We start from the raw sequence: 22,708 nt of genomic DNA on the forward strand, positions 1-22,708 counted from the left end.
GTCTCCATCTCTGAGTAGGCAGCTTATATAATTTTTTTTCATAGTGTGCATGTCAGTGTAACATTTTAACACATATATTAGAGATTATTTGACATTATTATTATGTTATATTATGTCTTAACATTATTATATTATGTCTTCTTATTAAATGAGTTTAATATATCATGGAACATGTATGTTCTTACTCTTCAGTATATAGCATATATCTAGAAGAATTCCTGGTACATATTAGACGCTCAATAAAGTTTTTTTGACAAAGTAATTAAATAAAAGAGCAGCATAACAAAGAATAATAATGTTCACAAAATAGAAGCCTAAGACATTGAAAGGGAATCATGCTTGTTTAATGTGGAATTTTTAGAGACATTGACTAATGAAAGGAAAATATTCTCAGACTCAGAGTGTCTAATGTTGAGAATGGCTCCCTCAAAAGCACACATACTCTCTGTCACTAGATTTGAATAAGCAACTGCCAGGTGCCCACTTTTCAAGATATTACAGGTTAGGAGTCAAGCATCACATAATTATTGAACTATATATACCTTGTAACTCGTTTTCCAATTTATGAACATATTATATTCCATTGATTTATATATATATGGTGTCCCCAAAATATATACATACTTTAACAGCCGATAGCTCAAGTTTGAAAATGAAATGTATTTTAATAAACACTGCCTTTATAATTATTATTCAAAGTGTGTATATACATTTTTGGGGACACCCTATATTGTTTAAAATTCTTAGGAATTTCCAGGATAGAAGTAAAAAAGTATTTATACTTTTCCACCATAAGCATTGATATGTTTACAATAAATCTTATTTTTCTGTTATAACTCGATTTTTGAATTTTTAAGGATATACAAAATTACACTAGGATTGGCACTAAGCTCTACTGTTTGGCTTTAAAATTAAAAAAATAATAATTTTATTGGTAATTAATATTTATAATTACATTATTATCTATATTATTTATAGGTACAATAACTGTTGACTTAAAGTAGTAAACTTGCATTAATATATGAGAAATACATGCAATATTGCAATTAATAAACAAAATGATTTGGTCTCTTAATAATGCAGTTGTAGATGAATAGGGGATTGAAGGAAAATATTCTTTTTAATTATTATATTGTTTTTTATATTATTTTAGGTGTTTCCATATTCAAAAACTTTTTAGATGACAGCAAATGAACTTAACATTGATGTCTCTTCTAAACACTAGGGTGTTTGAGTCACAAAGACTGAACTTCAATAGATAAGAATGATGATTCTGACTTCACCTACTAGAATCTCTCAAGGTAAGATGACTCCAAGGAAAAAATAGTTCTTTATCTATTTTCTTCTTTCCTATTGGCATAATCTTAAATTCATTGACTAGTCACTCCAAGAACTGATATAACTCACCACTATGCTTCCCTTCCCATGGCACACTTCATCTTGAAGTTTTCCTGGAGCACATACCTGTGTAGCTCCTGGCCTGACCTGTCATATCAGGGCTCACATTTTAAAGTAGACAAAAGAGACACAGAAGTTAATGTTTATAATCAAACTAATGCATGTGCCAATCAAGAAAACAAAAAATGTATAGATTAGATTAGATTAGGTTAGGTTAGATTAGAATTGTATTAAAGACCTTATAAAGGAGCACATCTTGGAGTATATTGAGTGAAAAAAACACAATGGGCATTGTAGCTCCATGAGAGAAGATCCAAAAGGAAGGCTCCTAAGAAGAAACACCATTTGCAACCATGGTCATTTATCCAAAAAAGTTAAAAATATTTTCAAATGTAGCATTCAATCCTTTGTTCATGTACTTGTCACACATTACTTATTGCCCTAGGTATAAAAGGCATTGATGCTGAATATAGAGAAATAGATGAGATGCAGAGATTTCATAGTGTAATGGGCAAGAAATATACATATAATTTTAAAACAAGTCTATATTTCCTAAGGAGAGTATGCTGAAGATGTATGATTCTTACACCACAGCAGAAGCAATCTTAGAAGGGCTTCATAGAGGAAGATTACTCAGCTGGGTTTGAACGATTGTTAGTACCTTGGCAGGTGACCAACTGGGAACAGCCATTTTGGGCAAAAAAACAAACCATCATATGAAAATGCATGCAGATATGACAAAACATGCCTTAGGATATTTAAAAATGTCCAAAATTAGATATGATTTACATATGGTTGGAACATGAAGCATATAGTAGAATGTGGTGATAACTAATGCTAGGTAATTGGCAAAGAGCAAGAAAAAGATCAAGAAGAGCTTTGCATGCCATTTTGTAAAAACACTAGTGGGAAACAATTTTCATGCTCAAATAGGTAGTGTGAGTACAGCGTGATACAGAAACCATTAGCAAAGATGTGGGTCAGCATAGAGAAATGACAAGTGCTTGTGAAGTCCCAGGGTTAGTGAAATGGAAAAGAGTAGAATATGGTTACCAGTGGAAATCAGACCATAGAAGGCTGTTCACAGAGAGGTGCAGCAGTTTACAGCAATCCCACAGGAGGGAGCTGAAAGAATAAAATCTCTGACCTTCTTCCATTCTCCTGTTGGTGTTTCTTATTGCCAAATCCAACCAGAAGAAAGAGAGTAGGGGAGTCTGTTGATGTGGCCCAGTGTCCCAAGGCCCAGACATAATGGAAAGTGGTGGAGTGTAGACCAGAGGAGGCCAATGCAAAATATACTGCATTGCGTACACTAAGAAATTTGCATTTTGGCTGACTGTATTCACATGCTAAAATATTTAGGCAGCAATATAGAGGCGTCACTGGAAGATAGAAATCCTGAAAGTGGGCATATTAGTTATATAGCTATTTTAATAACCCAGGCAAAAAAAGAAGAAGGCATCAATTATAATAGAATTGGTGGGAATGAAAGGCAAGAAATTGAATAAACATGTAGGAAAAATAAGTGGCATTGAGATGACTTTCTTTCATTTTCTAACCACTTTTAGGAAGAGAAAGCCTTCTGTTCTCTGCATCATTATGATCTCTGCATCTGCCTCCAATGACACTGCCTTCCACCCTTCCACATTTATTCTTCTTGGAATCCCTGGGATGCAAGACCAGCATGTTTGGGTTGCCATCCCCTTCTGCTCCATGTATATACTTGCTCTGATTGGCAATAGTACCATCCTGTACATCATTCTGACAGAAAGAACTCTACATGAGCCAATGTACCTCTTCCTGTGTCTACTTTCCATCACTGATCTGGTACTCTGTTCGACCACATTGCCCAAAATGCTGACTATCTTTTGGCTTAGGTCCCACATAATTTCCTACCATGGCTGCCTCACCCAGATGTTTTTTGTTCACACTGTCTTTGCCACCGAGTCTGCTGTTCTGCTGGCCATGGCTTTTGACCGCTATGTGGCTATCTGCCGTCCACTTCATTATACATCCATCCTCAATGCCACAGTGATCGGGAAGATTGGGCTGGCATGCGTGGCCCGTGGCCTTCTCTTTGTTTTCCCCTTTATCATCCTCATAGAACGCTTACCTTTCTGCGGACATCACATCATCCCCCACACCTACTGTGAGCACATGGGCATTGCCAAGCTGGCCTGTGCCAGCATCAAGCCCAACACCATTTATGGTCTCACTGTGGCACTTTCAGTCACTGGCATGGATGTGATCCTCATCGCCACTTCGTATGGCTTGATCCTGCAGGCTGTGCTGCGTCTACCCTCCAAGGATGCCCAGTTCCGAGCATTTAGCACCTGTGGAGCCCACATTTGTGTGATTCTAGTCTTCTATATCCCTGCCTTTTTTTCTTTTTTCACCCACCGCTTTGGCCACCAAGTACCTCCTCATGTCCACATTGTACTTGCAAATCTCTATCTCCTATTGCCCCCTGTTCTCAATCCCCTGGTCTATGGCATTAACACTAAACAGATCCGCCTGAGACTATTTAGCTTTTTTACGTGGAGGAGGTAACTATACTCTTTCCATACCCCAAAGACCAAGGGAAAAAGTTATAATTAATCTCCCACCTTCTCCAGCACCTCCTTTCCTTGGACTAGAGGTTGCTGCTTCTGTTAATCCAAGCCAGACAGTATCATATGTTACCTGAGAGTTTTTGAAGTATTTAGAACAACTTATTTATACCTGACCTATCAACAGAATACTATTTTCCTGTAAACCTATTATATGACCCATAAACTAGCCTGTGGATCTTGAATCCTCTTAAGGGAAGGTCAATAGGCAATGCAGTACATTTAAAAGTAAGAGCCAAAAATATTTATTCTCTCAATGTACAGAAATCTCATTTTCTAGAAGTAGAGAAAAAGTGGTCATAAAAGAACTATTTACTTATAGCTTCAAGAAATTTAGAATACATACATACAACACATTGATTGATTGATTGCTAGCACTTTCTTATACCAAGTGCATTTACAGTGAGACTGTCATCCCTAGATGAGAGATGTCTGTGAGACTCCATGATCCTCTGGATCCAGGTTTAGGTTTAAAATAGATGAAGATGATTCCTGGGTGTCTTACTGTGAAGCACAGGTACCAATGGGAAAACCATAGCACAACTTTCTAAAGGAATGACTACAAAGATGAGCCTTGTAACTAATTACCTCATGACAAATGACCTTTGCATTTTTTATGATATTAAAAGAGTGATGAGCTTCACGTGTGGATTATTTTTTGGCCCATTGTGAACTCAGTCTGACCTTTTGTTTACCCCACAAAGTTATCAGCTCTTTGGGTATATTAGAATTTCCTGAACACAGCGTTTCTTGATATTGTTATTTAGGGTATCCTAGGAAAGTCAGTGTTGGCCTTTGTGCTCTAGCAAAGCTACTTTTGACAAGAGCTGGGTTTTTTGTATGTTTGCTTATTTGTTTTGGACACCTTGAAAGAAATAAAAGCAAATAATAAGTCTATCCCCTACACAATACATTAATCTTCTGAATTTCATAGGTGAATAAGGCACCGTACCCAATCAGAAAACTCACAATCTAGGGAGAGAAGAAGGTAATTATAATAAAATATGGTATTTACAGCGACAAGGAGTAAAAAGGTATTGGAGCAAAGATAAAAATGTTTATGTTAAGAAACTTTTATTTTTTTCTTACAGTGAGGTAATCATTATTGTCTGATCCACCTTGATTTTAGGCTCTCTTTCCATGATCTGAGGCAAGAAGCTACAACCTGTCCATAAATTGAGAGTATATTTTTGGTTGTTCCCTGTCATTATCATCCTTAACGACCATCTCAGGACAGAGAGAAAAGATGATTGTGACCAAGATTTCTGCCTGTTATTAGAGCATGCTATTATTTCTGCAGGGGGAGCTCTGTGGCTGTGTCCATAAAAGCAGGTGTATCTGTGCTTGCCTCTTTATGGCCCTTTCTGTTGATGTATTTATTGTCCTAGGCCATTTATTCTGCCACTTATTTCCTCTGCCACTGCTTCTTTCTTACTGACACCTAACTCTGAACAAAGTCCCTACAGGGCCTGTCTGGGCAGAACTTGTATGACAACAGGATTTAGAATCTGGCTCTAAGTCCTGCTTCTGTTTAGTGTTTGCATAATTTTGTGATTGTTTTACTCTGCCTTCTACATTTTGAATAAACTTAGCAAAATACTGTTTGACAAACTTTAATCACTTAATTCCTCTGAACTAACCAGAAAAAAAATAAAAGCAACATCTGGCCCCAGAAGTTGAGGAGATGCTGGGGTCTGAGGGGCTTGAGGTGGGGTCAGTGTGAATTGAAAATGGGCTGGGAAATGTCAGGGGCAAAACCATTGGCCTGGGGAAAAAGTTAGAGCCTGAAAATCAGAAAGAGGCTAGCAATAGCTAGACCTTGAGGCTAAGAACAGCATGGGTTGTACCTCTGATGCCTCCATGAACATGATTACTCTGTGGAGTTATCCACTTAATGGGTTAAGTGAAGTTAATCCATTCCTGGCTCTCACTTGGGAATGAGGGCCTCTGAAATACACAAACTACCAGACCCTGAACAGGTTACATACCCAGGTGTACTTTCACCCTCTCTCTCCTCAGGTTCCTCAGGACTGGCAAAGTCTGGAACATTCTTGGAATCACGAAAGTCCAACCTTATCCTCTGGGAGCTCAGGACAACCTCCAGGGCCAATCTTATACATAATTGTAGTCGTATCTTGTGTGTGTGTTTGGGGAAGGAGGGAGTAGCAAAGAGATAATTCTGGGCACCCTGGGAGCCCTTACTTAGGTTACTTAAAGGGCCACTTCATGGATTCTGGGTACCTAAAACTGAGGAGAAGAGAGATGCCAGGCCATTAGTGTGCTCTCCAAGCGCCACATGAATATTTGCTAAGATATACTTACACACATGTGGACACACCTACACACCCACTTTTGAAGGTGTCTGATACCAGTTTCCCCCTCTCACATCACCTCACTCACATTCAGGTAAGTAGTTCTAGGTGGGGGTGGGCTTTGTATTCACATTCCGATAGCCTAGTCTCTGAAGTTCAGGAGCTCAAAACCCCACCACCTGCTTAATTGCAGTCATCATTGCACAGTTCATAAAAAAAAGGTCTTCAAAAGTCCCCTATCTTCTCCAAATGTATACTATTTAATTTGTGGATGAACAATTTTATTATAAACTTTTTAGGTTATCTTATTTTATGAAAACTCTTGTTGACCTTTTAGATCTTTGGCTGCTGAGAGGCATATGTAATATTTTGTCAATTGCTTTTTGTATTTTTATCCATTTTTGTTTTATGTACTTCAAGTTATATTCTTTAAGAGGATACACTTTCATTTATTAATATATACTTATATATGTAATGTTGATTTTGTTCATGAATAATGAATCCATTTGTCCTCAATAAAACATTATCAAAATACATTGTCTCAGATATTAATGTTGTAATAGCGTGTTTTACTACTATGATACTGTAGTATATGCTATCACGATTTCAGATTTATTTTTATGTACGTTAATATTCCAATTCTTGTTTTCCACTTTGAAAATCTTCACTTTTGCTTAAACTGATACTGATGCAGTTTCTTCCTTGTTCCTCTCAGGTTCTTCATCAGGGTTCTACCATGACTATTTGCAATACCTCCCAGGGCCATCCTTCTTTCTTCATTCTGCAAGGCATTCCTGGGATGGAGGACAAACACAGATGGATATCTATCCCCTTCTCATCCATGTACTTCCTCACCATCCTTGGGAACTGCACCATCCTCTTCACCATCTCCACAGAGCGCTCCCTGCACAAGCCCATGTTCCTGCTCCTCTGCATGTTGGCCCTCACAGACCTAGGCATGTCCACAACCACCATTCCCAAGGTGCTCTGCATCTTCTGGTTTGGCCTGAGCAAGATCAGTTATGAGGGCTGCCTGGTCCAGCTGTTTTTCATCCACTCCATCTCTGCTTTGCAGTCTGCCATCCTAATGAGCATGGCCTTTGACCGCTATGTGGCCATCTGTGAGCCCCTGCGCTATGCCACCATCCTGTCCAATAGTCGCATTGGGCTCATTGGCCTAGTAAGTTTAGTGAGAGCCATCCTGTTCATTATGCCGATGCCCATCCTCCTTCAGAAAATGCCCTTTCATGCCAATCGTGTCATCCCCACCACCTACTGTGAGCACATGGCTGTAGTGAAGATGGTGTGTGTGGACACCACAGTCAACAGGATATACGGTCTGGTGGTGGCCTTGTTGGTTGTTGGGCTAGACATCTCAGCTATTGCCTCATCCTATGTGCTAATCATCCGGGCTGTACTGCGGCTCTCTTCTAAGGAAGCCCACCACAAAGCAGTTAACACCTGCACCACACACATCTGTGTCATGCTTATTTCTTACACTCCCTCGCTTTTCTCTTTTCTCACTCACCGCTTTGGTCGGGGCATTCCACCCCACATCCACACCATTCTAGGCAACCTCTACTTCCTTGTACCTCCAATGCTCAATCCTATTATTTATGGAGTGAAAACCAAGGAGTTTCAGGAAAAAGTGACCAAACACATATGCTGGAGGAAGGAGCCCATAACCATTACCCAGGGTCGGAATCCTGACTGATCATCCAGCATGGTAGGTCTGAGAGAAACAGGTTAAGTAGATTCAATTCCTTGGAGACTTGGCTAGTAATAGAAATTGTCATATTGACAGATTAGCTGCCTGAATCACTTGAATATGATGCTAAGACACAAGAGACTACTTGCTCGCACTGATTCCAATGCCAGGCAATTATGAAAGGAAAGTAATGACATCTGCTCTCCATACCTGACATGGGAGTTGGAAAAATTATATGTGATAATCTATGTAAAAGCACTTTAAACAGCAACACACACAAAACACATGTAAAATGTTGTCTTACAGACAGAACATAAGAACAAACAATAACTTGCCCACTACTTAGCACAGGCAAGTGTGGTTGTGTGTCTGTTTGGGTGTGTATTTGTATTTGTGTGCTTAAGGGGAGGTGGGAAGTGAAGATTATGTATGGGGAATGAGAAGGTACATGGAAAGTACAAAACTATTTCTAAACTCTTTTTTTTTTATTATCCCTGCTGTCAGAGCCTTACATTTGGGCAACATGACTTGTTGCTTTCTTGTAAACTAGAGAATATGGACAAGAAACATAATCTCTAATTTCCAAAGAAATTTCAGAAGAAAAAGAAAAATGGAAAGCTCCTAAGCTTATAAGATTAATATGCATTTTAAACTAATTTCCCACTTGTAAAAACTCCTAGGGTCAACTGTCCTGCTTGTCTCAACTAATTCCAGTGTTTGAGAGAATCGCTTACAGAGACAATTCTGAGAATGTTCTGTTAGTGGTTATAATTACAAAAGTCAGATTTATACTGGAAATATTTGGCTACAGACCTCTGCAAGGCAATTTCTCTGAGAGCCCAGAAAGAAGTAAGAGTAAGTACTTGGAACAGCTTGTGCAATTCAGATCCTGTGCCCGATATGGGATTTCATTAAGTTCAGAAGATATTGTTTATCACTTCTTGACACTGGTTAGAGATTTAGTGGCCAATATTTTAAGATGCATGAAGTTTGAAAACAGAAAGAGTTTCAGGTTATTCATCATATTATAGAACTAATGTATGAAGGTAGAATTTAATGAAATGATACCTACCCTTAAGGCTACATAACCACTATTTTAAAAAGACTTAAAAAATTTAAACTATAGTAAATAAACAAAAGTCTCTAGAGTGTGGTGCCTGATATGATATATAATAAGAAAGGCTCAAGTTTATGGAATAATTCAATAATAAGGGCAGAGAAAGCTGGGATATTTCATGCACTGCCTATCTGAAATGAATACCAAGAGTAGATACTTAACCCGCCATAAACATATAATAACAAAAAACTCACTCAGCTAAACGTTTTATGATGAACCATTTAATTGACCAATAAGTATCAGATTGTGAAATGGACCGAGGCAACATTAGCCTGATGAGCTGTGGTTGCAAAAATTACTTTTTGCTGAGATCTTAAAATGATTTTTTAAAGATTTGATTCAAATGGGATTGATGTAGAGAAGCAGAGTTCATATGCCAGAAAAATATTATTCGCCTTTCATAATTATTTAATTTTCCCTTTTTCTTTGGTGAGATAGTTTTAAAAAATGATTTATTTGCACCTAAACACAATATATATTCTTGGAATTGTGCCAGGAAAACTGGAACGAGCAATAGATTCTGGGAAAATTGAGGGAACTAAAGAAAATTAAAGAAAATGCAAGAAGAAAGATTAACTGTGCCTGTCCTTTCTGACTTGGACTTTCTTCCTTCTTCAAAGGTGCTATCGATCTATGGTTGATTGTTTCTACTGAGGGATGAGCTTGATTCCTCTCCTGTGAGCTTACTGAAAATGTGACAGATGACACTAATATTAAGTATTTTTCTTTCCATGTCTATAGAGTTGTTCCTAGCCATGTAAAAGCTAGAAAAAATGTTCACATATTTCATATTTTGGTGAATTTTAATCACTTGCACTTGTCTGTTGGGTATTTCAAAGTTGAATTATGACAGGGTCTACTTCACTGTCATTATCTCCATTATCTATGTCAGCGGTTCTCAGGTCCCTTTGGTCCTGCTAGACGCCTTTCACAGGGGTCACCTAAGACCATCCTGTATTTCAGATATTTACATTACGATTCATAATAGTAGCAAAATTACAGTTATGGGGAGAACCAAGATGGCGGCATAGGTTAACGCCGGAGTTTGCTGCTTTGAACAACTACTTCAAAAGTGAAACTAAAAGACGGAAGGGACATCACCCAGAACCACAGGAACGCTGGCTGAGTGGAAGTCCTACAACTAGGAGGAAAGAGAAACGCATACGGACACTCAGAGGAAGCGCAGTGCTGAAGTCAAATTCTGAGGTGCGGAGTGCGTGAGCCGGCTGGCCGCGGAGGGCTCGGTTGGAGTTTTCAATCGGGAGGGAGTCGCAGACTCTGAGCTCCAGATACAGGCGAGTCTTTAGGGACCCAGACTCAAACGGGAGAAGCAGGACTGTCTGGCTTCGGTCAGAGCGAGTGCAGCTTTCTCTCCGAGCTTTGCAGCGGGTGCTGGGACTCAGAGAGGCAGAGCCCCTGGGGACAGGACTGAGAGCCGCCATAACTGCTCTCTCCGGCCCACCCTGTTGATCCTGTGCGACCCGCCCCGCCCAAGCCCTGCAACAGGCATTTGCCGGATAGCCTCAGGCAAAGGCTAGATTAGCACCTCCCTAGAGGACAGAAGTTCTCTCACTGCTGACACAGCTGATTCTCATAGCCACCTGGCCTGGAGGTCAAACCCTCCCTGGTATTAGCTACAACAATCAAGGTTTAATTATAAGACTGTGAACAAAGACCACTAGGGGGTGCACCAAGGAAGCATAACAAAATGCGGAGACAAAGAAACAGGACAAAATTGTCAATGGAAGATATAGAGTTCAGAACCACACTTTTAAGGTCTCTCAAGAACTGTTTAGAAGCCGCCGATAAACTTAATGAGATCTACAAGAAAACTAATGAGACCCTCGATGCTATATTGGGGAACCAACTAGAAATTAAGCATACACGGACTGAAACAACGAATATTATACAGACTCCCGACAGCAGACCAGAGGAGCGCAAGAATCAAGTCAATGATTTGAAATGCGAGGAAGCAAAAAACACCCAACCGGAAAAGCAAAATGAAAAAAGAATCCAAAAATGCGAGGATAGTGTAAGGAGCCTCTGGGACAGCTTCAAGCGTACCAACATCAGAATTATAGGGGTGCCAGAAGATGAGAGAGAGCAAGATATTGAAAACCTATTTGAAGAAATAATGACAGAAAACTTCCCCCACCTGGTGAAAGAAATGGACTTACAGGTCCAAGAAGCGCGGAGAACGCCAAACAAAAGGAATCCAAAGAGGACCACACCAAGACACATCATAATTAAAATGCCAAGAGCAAAAGATAAAGAGAGAATCTTAAAAACAGCAAGAGAAAGAAACTCAGTTACCTACAAGGGAATACCCATACGACTGTCAGCTGATTTCTCAACAGAAACCATGCAGGCCAGAAGGGAGTGGCAAGAAATATTCAAAGTGATGAATACCAAGAACCTACAACCAAGATTACTTTATCCAGCAAAGCTATCATTCAGAATTGAAGGTCAGATAAAGAGCTTCACAGATAAGGAAAAGCTAAAGGAGTTCATCACCACCAAACCAGGATTATATGAAATGCTGAAAGGTATCCTTTAAGAAGAGGAAGAGGAAGAAAAAGGTAAAGATACAAATTATGAACAACAAACATGCATCTATCAACAAGTGAATCTAAGAATCAAGTGAATAAATAATCTGATGAACAGAATGAACTGGTGATTATAATAGAATCAGGGACATAGAAAGGGAATGGACTGACTATTCTTCGGGGGGAAAGGGGTGTGGGAGATGCGGGAAGAGACTGGACAAAAATGGTGCACCTATGGATGAGGACAGTGGGTGGGGAGTGAGGGCGGAGGGTGGGGCGGGAACTGGGAGGAGGGGAGTTATGGGGGGGAAAAAGAGGAACAAATGTAATAATCTGAACAATAAAGATTTAATTAAAAAAAAAATTACAGTTATGAAGTAGCAGCAAAAATAATTTTATGGTTGGGTCACAACATGAGGAACTGTATTTATATTTTATTTATTTTTTTACAGAGAGGAAGGGAGAAGGATAGAGAGTTAGAAACATTGATGAGAGAAAAACATCGATCAGCTGCCTCCTGCACACTCCCTACTGGGGATGTGCCCACAACCAAGGTACACGCCCTTGACCGGAATTGGAGGAACAGTATTTAAAGGGCCAGAAGGTTGAGAACCACTGATCTATGTATAATTTGAAATGGTCTCAAGCTCCCAAATGGAGTATAAATAATTATATAATGCTAGTTATATAAATGTCTTCTAATAAATGATCAGGAGGTGACACCTCTGACCAGAGTCTAGGGTTAGCATTGGAGACTCAAAAAGAGAGTTCCCTCAAATACAGGGCCTAAGACAAAAACTTGCTTATTGGCAGTTTATTTTAAAATGTGATCACAGAGAGTGGGAGTGCAAAACAGGCAGAGTGAAGCTGTGAAGGAAGAAAAGCCAATGCACGGAATTGTAATCCAGTTTTACCCTGCTAGTGGAGACTGGTGTCCAACCCTGCCAGGACCCTTGGAGGAACCTTATGAAATATTTCACAATTGTCCTTCCCAGGGGATGAAAGGATCATACTCAATTGATGATGTGGGGCTCATGGCCTGCCTACCAAGTGTTGACTTTCCCATACTTCTGAGTTATGTGTGCATGGCAGAGAGCTGGTTGCTAGGGGTGTCCTGTGCCATGGAGTTAGGGCAGCTCCATGGGAAGAAGCCCTATGTTCTATACATGACCTGATTACACCTTCATGGAACTGGCCACCGTAACAGTGGCTGAATAAGGTGTGACCGAGCAAGTGGTGTGCCAGGATTGTCTAATGTAACAAGCTACAGCTTGGGGACCACTATAAATCTGGTCGTAGAATATTTTAATTTTTAGTTAATTATTAAGCGAACATAAGAAAAATTAAATCTTAAGATAAGATAGGTGCTTTAAGTGTCTTTTATAGAAAAAGGTATACAGTGAGAATTAAACAAGAAACAATTTCTCTGGGCAAAATTAAATGATATTTTATTAATTTTACAAAGAAGAACACATTATTATAATTTTGTTAATTTATTTAATAACATCTCTTAGCAACTGTTCCATATGAGCACAAACAGACCTCTTTTATTATTTTTCATGCCTCCTTAGCATTTCTTTGTATGTTTGTTAAATTTATTTCAGTTGTCACTTATTAATGGACAGATGGTTGTTCCAGGCTTTTGTTGTTTAAAAAGGTCATATGAGCATCTTGTTACATTGGCCCTTTTTTCTGCATATGGCAAGTATTATTGAAGTGTAAATATGTAAATATGGTACCATTAAAGGGAAGGAAATATATTGTCTTTTTACTTTTTTATTGTTGTTCTTTTTGCCTGATCACCAAAATACACCACATGAAATGTAAGCATTAAAATGTAAAGTGTATAGCCCTAGCCAGTTTGGCTCAGTGGATAGAGCATTGGTCCTGGATTCAATTCTGGTCAAGGGCATGTACCTTGGTTGCAGGTTCCCTGGCCCTGGTCGGGGTGCGTGAAGGAGGCAATCAATTGATGTGACTCTCTCACATCAGTGTTTCTCTCTGTCTCTCCCTCCCGCTTCCACTCTCTCTAAAAATCAATGGAAAAATATCCTCGGGTGAGGATTAACAAAAAATAGAAATAAAATAAAATGTGAAGGCTATAATATAAACATTCCACTCAGCTAATGACTGGTAATAGTTGACATTGTATTAAGTTTCTTAGAGCTAATGTAACAAACTATCACAAGCTAGGTAGCTTAAAACAGCATTTTTTTTCTCTCGTGGCTCTGGAGGCTGGAAGTCCAAAGTCAAGTTGTCAGCAGGGTCACACTCCCTCTGAAAGTTTTGAGCAAGGGGGACTTTCTTTGTTTCTCTCCTGGCTTCTGATGGTTGATGACAATTCTTCCTATTCCTCAGCCTGAAGACACAATTCTCCAACCTCTGTCTCTGTCATTATGTGGCGTGTTCTGTGTATATCTCTTCACATCATTCTTCCTGTACAAATTTCTTCTTCTTATAAGGACTCCAGGCACTGTGTTAGGCTCCACCTTAATTCAGTATAACCTTATCTGAACTCAAGAATTAAGCAAAGGAAAAAAAAAAACCCCTCATAAACACAGACAACAGTATGGTGGTTACCAGAGGGAAAGGGAAGTTAGGGGAGGTAGAAAAGGGGATAAAGGAGCATAAATGGTGATGAAAAGAGACTTGACTTGGGGTGGTGAACACACAATATAATATACAGATGATGTATTATAGAATTGTATATCTGAAACCTATATAATTTTATTACGAATGTCACCCCAATAAATTCAATAAAACATAGAAAAAAACCCTCCATTATACATGAAAAGATGTTATTTACAAATAAGTTCACATTCTGAAATTCTGGACATGTATTCAGAGTTATTCCTTATGCAAAAAATTCTTTAAGTATTATTACTACAAAATAAAATCATGTTCATGGTACTGTTTTGCAATTTATTATTTAACCTAATATTATTAACTGCAACCCATGATATTACATATAGAGTCAACCCTTTCCCCCTTTTTAAAAACTCTTTTATAATCTTGTATTGGTAGACATTTGGATTTATTTTTATTTTTAAAAAATTCTGTAGGTGGCCTTAGAGCAGGGGTTGGAAACTATGGTCCATGGACTAAATTCGACCTATTACTTGTTTTGGTAAATAGAATTTTATTGGAACACAGCCACCCATTTGTTTATCGAACATCTATGGCTGCTACTAGCACCACAGTGATAGTGTTGATTAGTTGTGGCAAAGACCAGATTATCCACAAAGTCAAAAATGTTCACTATCTGACACTTTACAGAAAGAGTTTTCTGACCCTGCCTCAAAAGGGTCCAAGAGTCAGAGAGAGAAAGTATATTACTTGGAATTTCCTTTTGGATTGCCCTCCAAATTCTATTGGTATCCTATGATGACCATATGAATGTGCCTTACAGACCTCCTAGTATAGGGAGTCAATTGACTGAAGGACCTAACTGCTGCAATTTGAAATTCATCATTGCATTTGCATCAAAGTGATGTCTCACATTGAATTCTCCCAACCAATGACTGTGTGTGGCAAGGATGCGAAGGAAGACCACTTCCTGGGGTCATGGGACATCTTGGTAGGCTCCTTGGTCAAGTGGTTTGTCTTTGCATGGCAATCTAAGATACTTTCACTCAGTCTAAGATACTTTCACTCAGCCTTTTCTCTCTTTTTAACTTGGAGTTAGACTTGTGGCCTGACTGTTCTCTCAATCTATACTGATAGTCTTCTTTACTTTCTTTTACACAGATATTACTGCAAATAATATTCTTACCTGTTAAATTTCATCTTGGCATCTGCTTTGCAGAGAACCAAGGCTATTACAAATTGACACTGAGAGTGGTACAAGTGGTAAGATAGGAAATTGGGACTAGCTTACTTCCTGCCTGGTAAGCAGAGAATGCTCTTCTGATTGGTAGGTGGGGCAGGATAGTACCTGGGGAGAGGTAAATATTTTAATTGCTAATATTTTACCAATAGTGGGAAATTTTGTATTAAGTACAATTTGAAAAATATCGAGGAAGTAGTAACAACAATGACAGGAATTTACTAGTTACTGGGAACTGGTCTTTATGCTCTATACTAGCAGAAGGATGACAGAGTCAGTAGCAACGATTTAATAGCTAAAAGGGAGAACCAAAGAGCCTTAGTGGTGGTAGTATATAAAGAGACCTTCCTCACTAATATTGGAAGGAAAGGTATAATTGAATGGCAGGCTGAAGTCTCAGGGCTCCAAGGATGTTTTAACATTCAGCTAAGGCAGGTCTGTTATATGTAGATCAGGGTCTTGGTAGAGAAAACGTGGAAACTTGAAAACTGAAACACAGCATTAACATCCAGATGAATGTTACTGAAGGTGACTCAGTGACCTCTTTTTGACTTCCTGGACAGGCAGAGATCCCTGCAAAGTTCTAAGACTACTTCTGTGACAAAAGATGCTGCAGAAGCATCTGCCCCCAATGACAACAGATGCCCCCATCCCATGACATGCCTCCTCTCCTCTTCCTCTTTCTCAGGCTGATACATAGGGCTAAATCACTGCATAACACAGCTAGCTACATTCTAGAATTCTTACAAGAAGAAAAAATATATAACCCTAAATAATTACAGGGCGTAGCTGGCATGTATTGGTGGGAGACAGGGATATTCTCTGAAATTAAATTTTGAGTGTGCTGGATCAAAGGTGTTAGAATATAAGGCTGGATGATCAGGAATTAATTTATTTTTTTTGGGAATGGAACTGAATACACATATTAGTTTTCTTCTGGTCAATGATGAACTACTGCAAATCAAGCAAGCAAACTCTAGCTGGAGTTCACTGAATTAGGTTTTATGTCCTAGAAATATTCCTTCATGGCTCCTGACTCTACTCTGTGGGCTCTTGATTCTAGCTTCTGGGCTCATGGTTACACTCGCTTAGTCATCCTTACTTTTTCAGGAATAGCAGCATGTGTTTGAGTTGAGTAGTTTATCAGTCTGTTTGTTGCCAATATAATTTTGAAGGTATGTGACCCTAATCAACAGAAGGATATAGGAAGGCTTTCAAAATGTCAGTAGGAGGGAATTATGTAAAACTAGGTGACTTACTTGGGTATTTACTGCTATTTCTTTGCCCACTATAAATAAAGATGTAGAGTAATTCCAAACTGAGAATATCATTATCAAGCATTTAGACATTTCAGGAATGAAATTTGGGGTTATAAAACCAGGTAAACCATGGTACCTGCCTTAGTGATAACGAATAGTGAGGGAAATTTAGAGTGTCTAGTGGAGGAGGACAAAATGAATATTGGTTGCAGTACTGTGATCAACTGCACAGGCAATGACTAGAGTTCATCCCACTAACCCCTTTCTCCTGAGTTTTCCAACTGGGAAAAAGGTCTTTAAGAATGATATGCAAGTCATTTTCTGAACCCAGGTAGAGAAATAGATTTGTGCTGTACAAAGGGTGGATTACAGACTTTGTACTAGAGGGAGTGTAACTGTAATTGTCTGAGGATTCCCACTGCTTGCCAGGGTCATGCCCAGCAGAGGCTACTTCCAGGCAGTAACTGACAATGTCCCTACTAGGAGCAGACCCACACCTGAGAGATTTTTTTTTAAAGTCTGCTGATTTTAGTTCAAAGACTCTCCAATGATTTTGCTCCAAGAAATCTAAATCACCTCCACCCAACTTTCTCTTCCTTCTTCACTCAGGGTCAAACTTGGACTGTAGATGGTTTTCCTAGCCTACCCCGAAGGTCTCCCTAGTTTCTTTCTCATAGGTTTTTCCACTAGTAAATTTATGTTATGTTTAATTATTCTTCACATTACTTTCTTTGAGGACCCAGACTGACATAGCTCCTTTGGGCAAACCAAATAATGGAGATTGGGCAATGAATTCTATCAAAGCCAACTCCTAGAGGCCAACATACATCTCAGAAGAGTGGAGATTAGATGGGAGTTGACTGGGGCATTGAAAACAGAATAACTAGAAAAGGGAGATATTTTCAGTTCTCCAAATAGTGGTAACTGTTTAGGTATAAAACTAGAGATACCTTTAATTAATTATTGATGGTAAGAATGAGGTAGGCAAAAAATAGTTGCTATGGTTTTATGATTAAAGCCATTTCTGTTAAATGTTCTTCCTAGTCTTGCTGCATAACTTCTTCACTCTTGGTTGTTCTTAGAGAGGCAACGTGTAGAGTGGAAAGATATTTTATAATCAGAAAGATTATTATTTAAATTCAGGCTTAACCAATTACTACCTGGGTGACTATGGGAAAGTTACAAAGACATTGAGCTTTTGTAACTTTAATTGAAAAATGAATGTTATTACATAAATTGAGTTAAAATTGAAATGATTCCATGATCTATTATATATAAAAACTAGAGGCCCAGGGCACGGATTCATGCACACTGAAAGAAATATTTTAGAGGCCAGGGAGAAACCGGGGCAATTGGCTCGGGACATGTCCAACCCATCTCGCCAAGACCCTATTGGCTGGACCCGAGCAACAAGCTAACCTACAGTCAGAGCGTCTGCCCCCTGGTGGTCAGTATACATCATAGCAATTGGTCAAATAGTCAAAAGAATGGTCAGAGGGACAATTAGCATATTAGGCTTTTATATATAGACCAGAGGCCCAATGCATGAAATTCATGCAAGAGTAGGCCTTCCTTCACCCAGCTGCCGGGACTGGCTTCTTTCTGACACCTGGGACCCAGGCTTCCCTCACAGTCCAGGCTTCACCTGGAAGGTCTTCTGGAAGGACATCTGGTCTAATTAGCATATTACACTTTTATTATTATAGATAGATACCTAGAATAACTAGCACAGAGCCACCTCAACAGATGGTATTTCTTCTGGGCCTAATAAAATGGGAAGAATATAAGATAGGAGTCTTCCATTCCCTCCTCCCTTAGGACAGAGCTACCTCAACCTTAGTTATTGCCCTGAACTTTTCTTATGGTTTTTATTATCCAGTGTCATCATCTGCTTATCCAAGGTTTGAATGCTATGTCTTCGTAATTGAGATTATACTTTGATGACAATAGGATATTCAGTATTTTTTTAAATTAGTTTTTCTCTAAACTCTGACATGCTGATCATGAGTGTTAGGCATAAAGTCTCTCTGCATATTCTCACCTTCAATGCAAAATATGGCAAAGGCATCGTCAGCTGCCCTCACTGTTTGTTGTGTGGACCCACAGACTATGCAAGTTCTCTGCACAGACATTTGACCATCTTGCCTCGTATTTCCTTCATATTTATACCATAGATGATGGGGTTGAGCATTGAGGGTAGAAGAAGGTAAAGATTGGCAAGGAGAATGTGGGCTTGAGGTGGGATATTGAGACCAATGCGGTGAATAAGGGAGGAAAAGAGTGCAGGCACATAAGTGACAATGATGACAAAGAAGTGGGCTGAGCAGGTGTTGAGAGCTTTGAAGGTAGCATCTTGAGACTTGAGGCGTACCACAGCCTTCAAGATAAGTCCATAAGAGAAGCCAATAAGCAGCAAATCAAGTCCCACCACAAGCAGAATCACAAAGAGCCCGTAGATACGATTAGGTCTGGTGTGGTCACAGGCCATTTTTACCACAGCCATGTGGTCACAGTAGGTGTGAGGAATGATCATGTGGCAGAAGGTCAACCTTTGAAGTAGAAGAGGCATGGGAAAGACAATAATCACACCCTTAGCTAGAGCTATGAGTCCCAGGCGTCCAACTAGGGTGCGGCTCAGAATTGTGTTGTAGTGTAATGGCTCACACACAGCCACGAAGCGGTCAAAGGCCATTGCAACAAGTAGGGCTGATCGTACTACGGATGCTCCATGGATGAAAAACATCTGGGTGAAACAGGCATTGGAAGTTATGTCATGATCATTGAACCAGAAGAGGCAGAGGAGCTTGGGCATTAGAGCCAGCGTAGATATGAGGTCAGCTACCATCAGCAGGGCCAGGAGGAGGTACATTGGTATATGAAGTGTGGGTTCTGTGGCCACCAGTAAGAGGATTGCACCATTGCCAATGAGAATAGCCAAAAACATGAAGGAGAAAGGAAGAGCTAGCCACAAGTGCTGTGACTCTAAGCCAGGGATGCCCATCAAAGTAAAGGTCAGGAAGCTGGAATGGTTGAAGAACAGCATAGTAGAAACTGCTGGTAGTTGTTAAATTTAGACACCTGCCAATGAGACATAGGTAGTAGATTGTTTTTATCAGTTTGGCATTTAATGAGTTGCTAAGATGGAAGAATACTTCTTTGAAGTCATAGAGTGTACAACTGGGCTTTACATCTATATCAAAGCACTATATTATTTTCACAGTCACGTTTGTATGATGTTCAGGCTTTTCACCCAGTATGTGGGACGTTTACTCTTTCCCCTCCCAGTTCAGCAATTCTACACTTAAATTTTTTTTCTAGAGTTCTGAGTTTTTATTATTGATTAAAGGATAGAAGAACCCCATAGAAGAACCAGTATTTTCTCACTGGGAAGCTTCCTAGATAAAAAGGAAATATGATTCCTCATCCCTGTTGCATTTGTGCTGAGTTACTGGGGAAAATCTTCTTTGAGTTTCTTCCTTTTTATGGATTGTCCCTATTTTATGGATCCACTCTCTGGTCATAATTCTATTTCTCCCCGGGGCTCTCTCTTTTTGGACAAAGTATAAGAGATGTATTGTCCAAATAAAAAGACCACTACTTATCAAGCTAAGCATCTATGCACTTGGCCAGTTCTCTGAAGTTTTTTACATGACACGTGCACCTTTCTCTATTACAACTGGCCCTAATGTGTAAATTAATTCCCTTAGTCATGAAGGAAACCAGTCATGAGGACTGGTTTACCTCAAATCAGTCCAATGGGCTACCTAAGAGTACTCATCATGAATTAAGCAGATTTTTTTCATATATATATATTTACCATCTTTCCTATCTATTGCCATCTTAGTTCTTCACCAGGACAGAAAGCATCTATAATAATAAAAATGATATATGCTAATTAGACTGGAATACCTTCCGGACAAAGCTGGAGCTGCAGCTGTGAGATCGAGGAAGCTGCTGCGGCTGTGAAGGCCTACTCTTGCACGAATTTTGTGTATGGGGCTTCTAGTGTTTTAGCATTACAATCACTTTCTTGTGTGTTTTTTTCTCAACTCCTTTGTTCCTCTTAATTGTACTACTATAGTAAAGGAACAAAATCCTGTTAAACCCAAATCTGTCTACTTTACATCTAGACAGGAGCAGCTGAACATGACTTCCAAGAAACATGCAACATAATCATTGATTCTAGCTTTATCACAGTCCCTAAGTGAGTTCTCATCGTAGCCAGGCAAACATAACATAACATTTTTATTCACACACTAGTAGACATGCTACTATCTTTCTTCTTCATCTCCTAGCATGCCCATCTCTCTCCTCAAAATCAGAAGGTGATCTTCCTTTCTTTTTCATTAAAAAAAAATACACAGAAGAAACTAAAAGATACATTTCTTACTTCTCCACCATCAAAATATCACTGATTGTATTAGTACCCATAAACTGTACCTTCCTATTAAAAATAATATCTTGCCTCATTTTTATATAGAGTTTACTGTTCTTCTTCTGAACTGAATCATATTTTCTTTCCCTCACACAAAACTTTTTCCAGAAGTTTATACTAATGTCCCCTGCCTAATTACCTTTTCCTTTTCTTGAGGTACTTTCCACTCTTCTCATTTACACCTCCAATTCTATCCAGGGCACCTTTAGTTTTCACTTGTAATACTGAAATAACCTCCTCACTGCTCTTTCTGCTTCTCCTTTGCCTACACATGGCTTATTGTCTACAGAGTATCCCTATTATCTTAAAAAATATCAGCAACATGATGCTATAATTCTTACTAGTTTCCTATTATATAAGAAATATATAGGAATCAACCTGATTCTTGAAATCTTTCTCTCTCTCACTTTCTACATCCTCTGTAAACTTGCTCAACTTTCAGAAGTGAGGCAATACTTTTAGGTATCTGGGGTAGAGGTTTCTGGGTGGCTAGCAAATAAATACCAGTTAAACAGAATTTGTGGGGGCTACAGATAGACTTCACTTAGAGAAAACAATCTTATTGAAAGAAGGGGAGGTGTGGGTAGTTTCAATTATTTATATTGGTACTTACCTGGAAATGCTCTATTATATTCTTCCTACCAGCCTCCCTTCTGCTGATAACCAGAACCTTCTTGTTTGGAAGTTACAACTTGAATCTGTCTATCTCATGTTTCATGGAACACTGTTTATTTTTGTTGTTGTCATTGTTAAGCTGATGTTAGTTCCTGGGAAGGAGCTTTCTGACCACCCTGGCTCTCCTCCTGTATTTTGTCTTGAGACACAACATATAAGGCTTCTTATTAGAGTGGACCAAGACTCTCCCACTACATAAGGGAAAATTTAAACTCTATGATTTTATTATCCAAGCATATCTAAGCATAGCCATGACTCTCCAGAGGGCAAGGAAAGAGGGTGGTGAAAAAAATAGCTCATTAGGGGATCCCGTTGGGCCTTGTATTCAAAGAGAATGAGACCTGAAAAGCAGTTCTCAGAGGAAAAGGGATAATTTTGGCCATTTTCAGTTTTCATGTAATGATGGTGTTATGTGACTTCCCTCCATTCAGTGTTCCTGTATAGATATAGCTTTAACCCTTTAACAGAGACTTTTGAATAAGGTCATTTTTTAATAGATAATAGTTTATAATCTTTGTGCAAAACAATTAATGCCACTTGTGAGGAAATTCAGGCACTTCTGTGCCATTATAATAAGAGAAGGACTGATTTAACAAATAATAACTTCCTATCAAATGAGAATAGAATTCTCTAAATGGACACTAATTTTAAAAGACAAAAAGACAATAATTTTGCATCCTAATGCCTCCTTAATGAATTTCTTTATATAACCACTGTTGAAAAAAAAGTAAAGTGGTTATTCTCAAACTTTAGGGGGATTTTAAAAGCACAGGTTGCTGTTTTCCATCCCCAATATTTCTGATTCAGTGGGTGTGGGGTAGGA

The 22,708-nt window shown here is 39.0% G+C and overlaps 3 protein-coding genes across 3 annotated transcripts; 2 read left to right on the plus strand and 1 right to left on the minus strand.

Moving 5' to 3' along the window:
* The first annotated feature begins 2,997 nt into the window (after positions 1-2,997).
* LOC118663162 (olfactory receptor 52D1-like) lies at positions 2,998-3,948 on the plus strand. The gene has a single exon (XM_036322607.1). It carries the CDS (start codon positions 2,998-3,000, stop codon positions 3,946-3,948), a length of 951 nt encoding a protein of 316 aa, XP_036178500.1.
* Positions 3,949-7,055: 3,107 nt separating this feature from the next.
* LOC118664405 (putative olfactory receptor 52P1) lies at positions 7,056-8,033 on the plus strand. The gene has a single exon (XM_036324477.1). The coding sequence runs from the start codon at positions 7,056-7,058 to the stop codon at positions 8,031-8,033; it is 978 nt and encodes a 325-aa protein (XP_036180370.1).
* A 10,849-nt stretch (positions 8,034-18,882) lies between these two features.
* On the minus strand, positions 18,883-19,818 carry LOC118664406 (putative olfactory receptor 52P1). Its single transcript, XM_036324478.1, has one exon. The coding sequence runs from the start codon at positions 19,816-19,818 to the stop codon at positions 18,883-18,885; it is 936 nt and encodes a 311-aa protein (XP_036180371.1).
* Between the last annotated feature and the right edge of the window lie 2,890 nt (positions 19,819-22,708).

The sequence above is a fragment of the Myotis myotis genome, unplaced genomic scaffold, assembly GCF_014108235.1.
Source record: "Myotis myotis isolate mMyoMyo1 unplaced genomic scaffold, mMyoMyo1.p scaffold_m19_p_10, whole genome shotgun sequence".
Taxonomy (NCBI): domain Eukaryota; kingdom Metazoa; phylum Chordata; class Mammalia; order Chiroptera; family Vespertilionidae; genus Myotis; species Myotis myotis.

Excerpts from the sequence above, each read along its gene's own strand:
- LOC118664406 (XM_036324478.1), bottom strand. The coding sequence starts at position 19,818 with ATGCTGTTCTTCAACCATTCCAGCTTCCTGACCTTTACTTTGATGGGC.
- LOC118664405 (XM_036324477.1), top strand. The coding sequence starts at position 7,056 with ATGACTATTTGCAATACCTCCCAGGGCCATCCTTCTTTCTTCATTCTG.
- LOC118663162 (XM_036322607.1), top strand. The coding sequence starts at position 2,998 with ATGATCTCTGCATCTGCCTCCAATGACACTGCCTTCCACCCTTCCACA.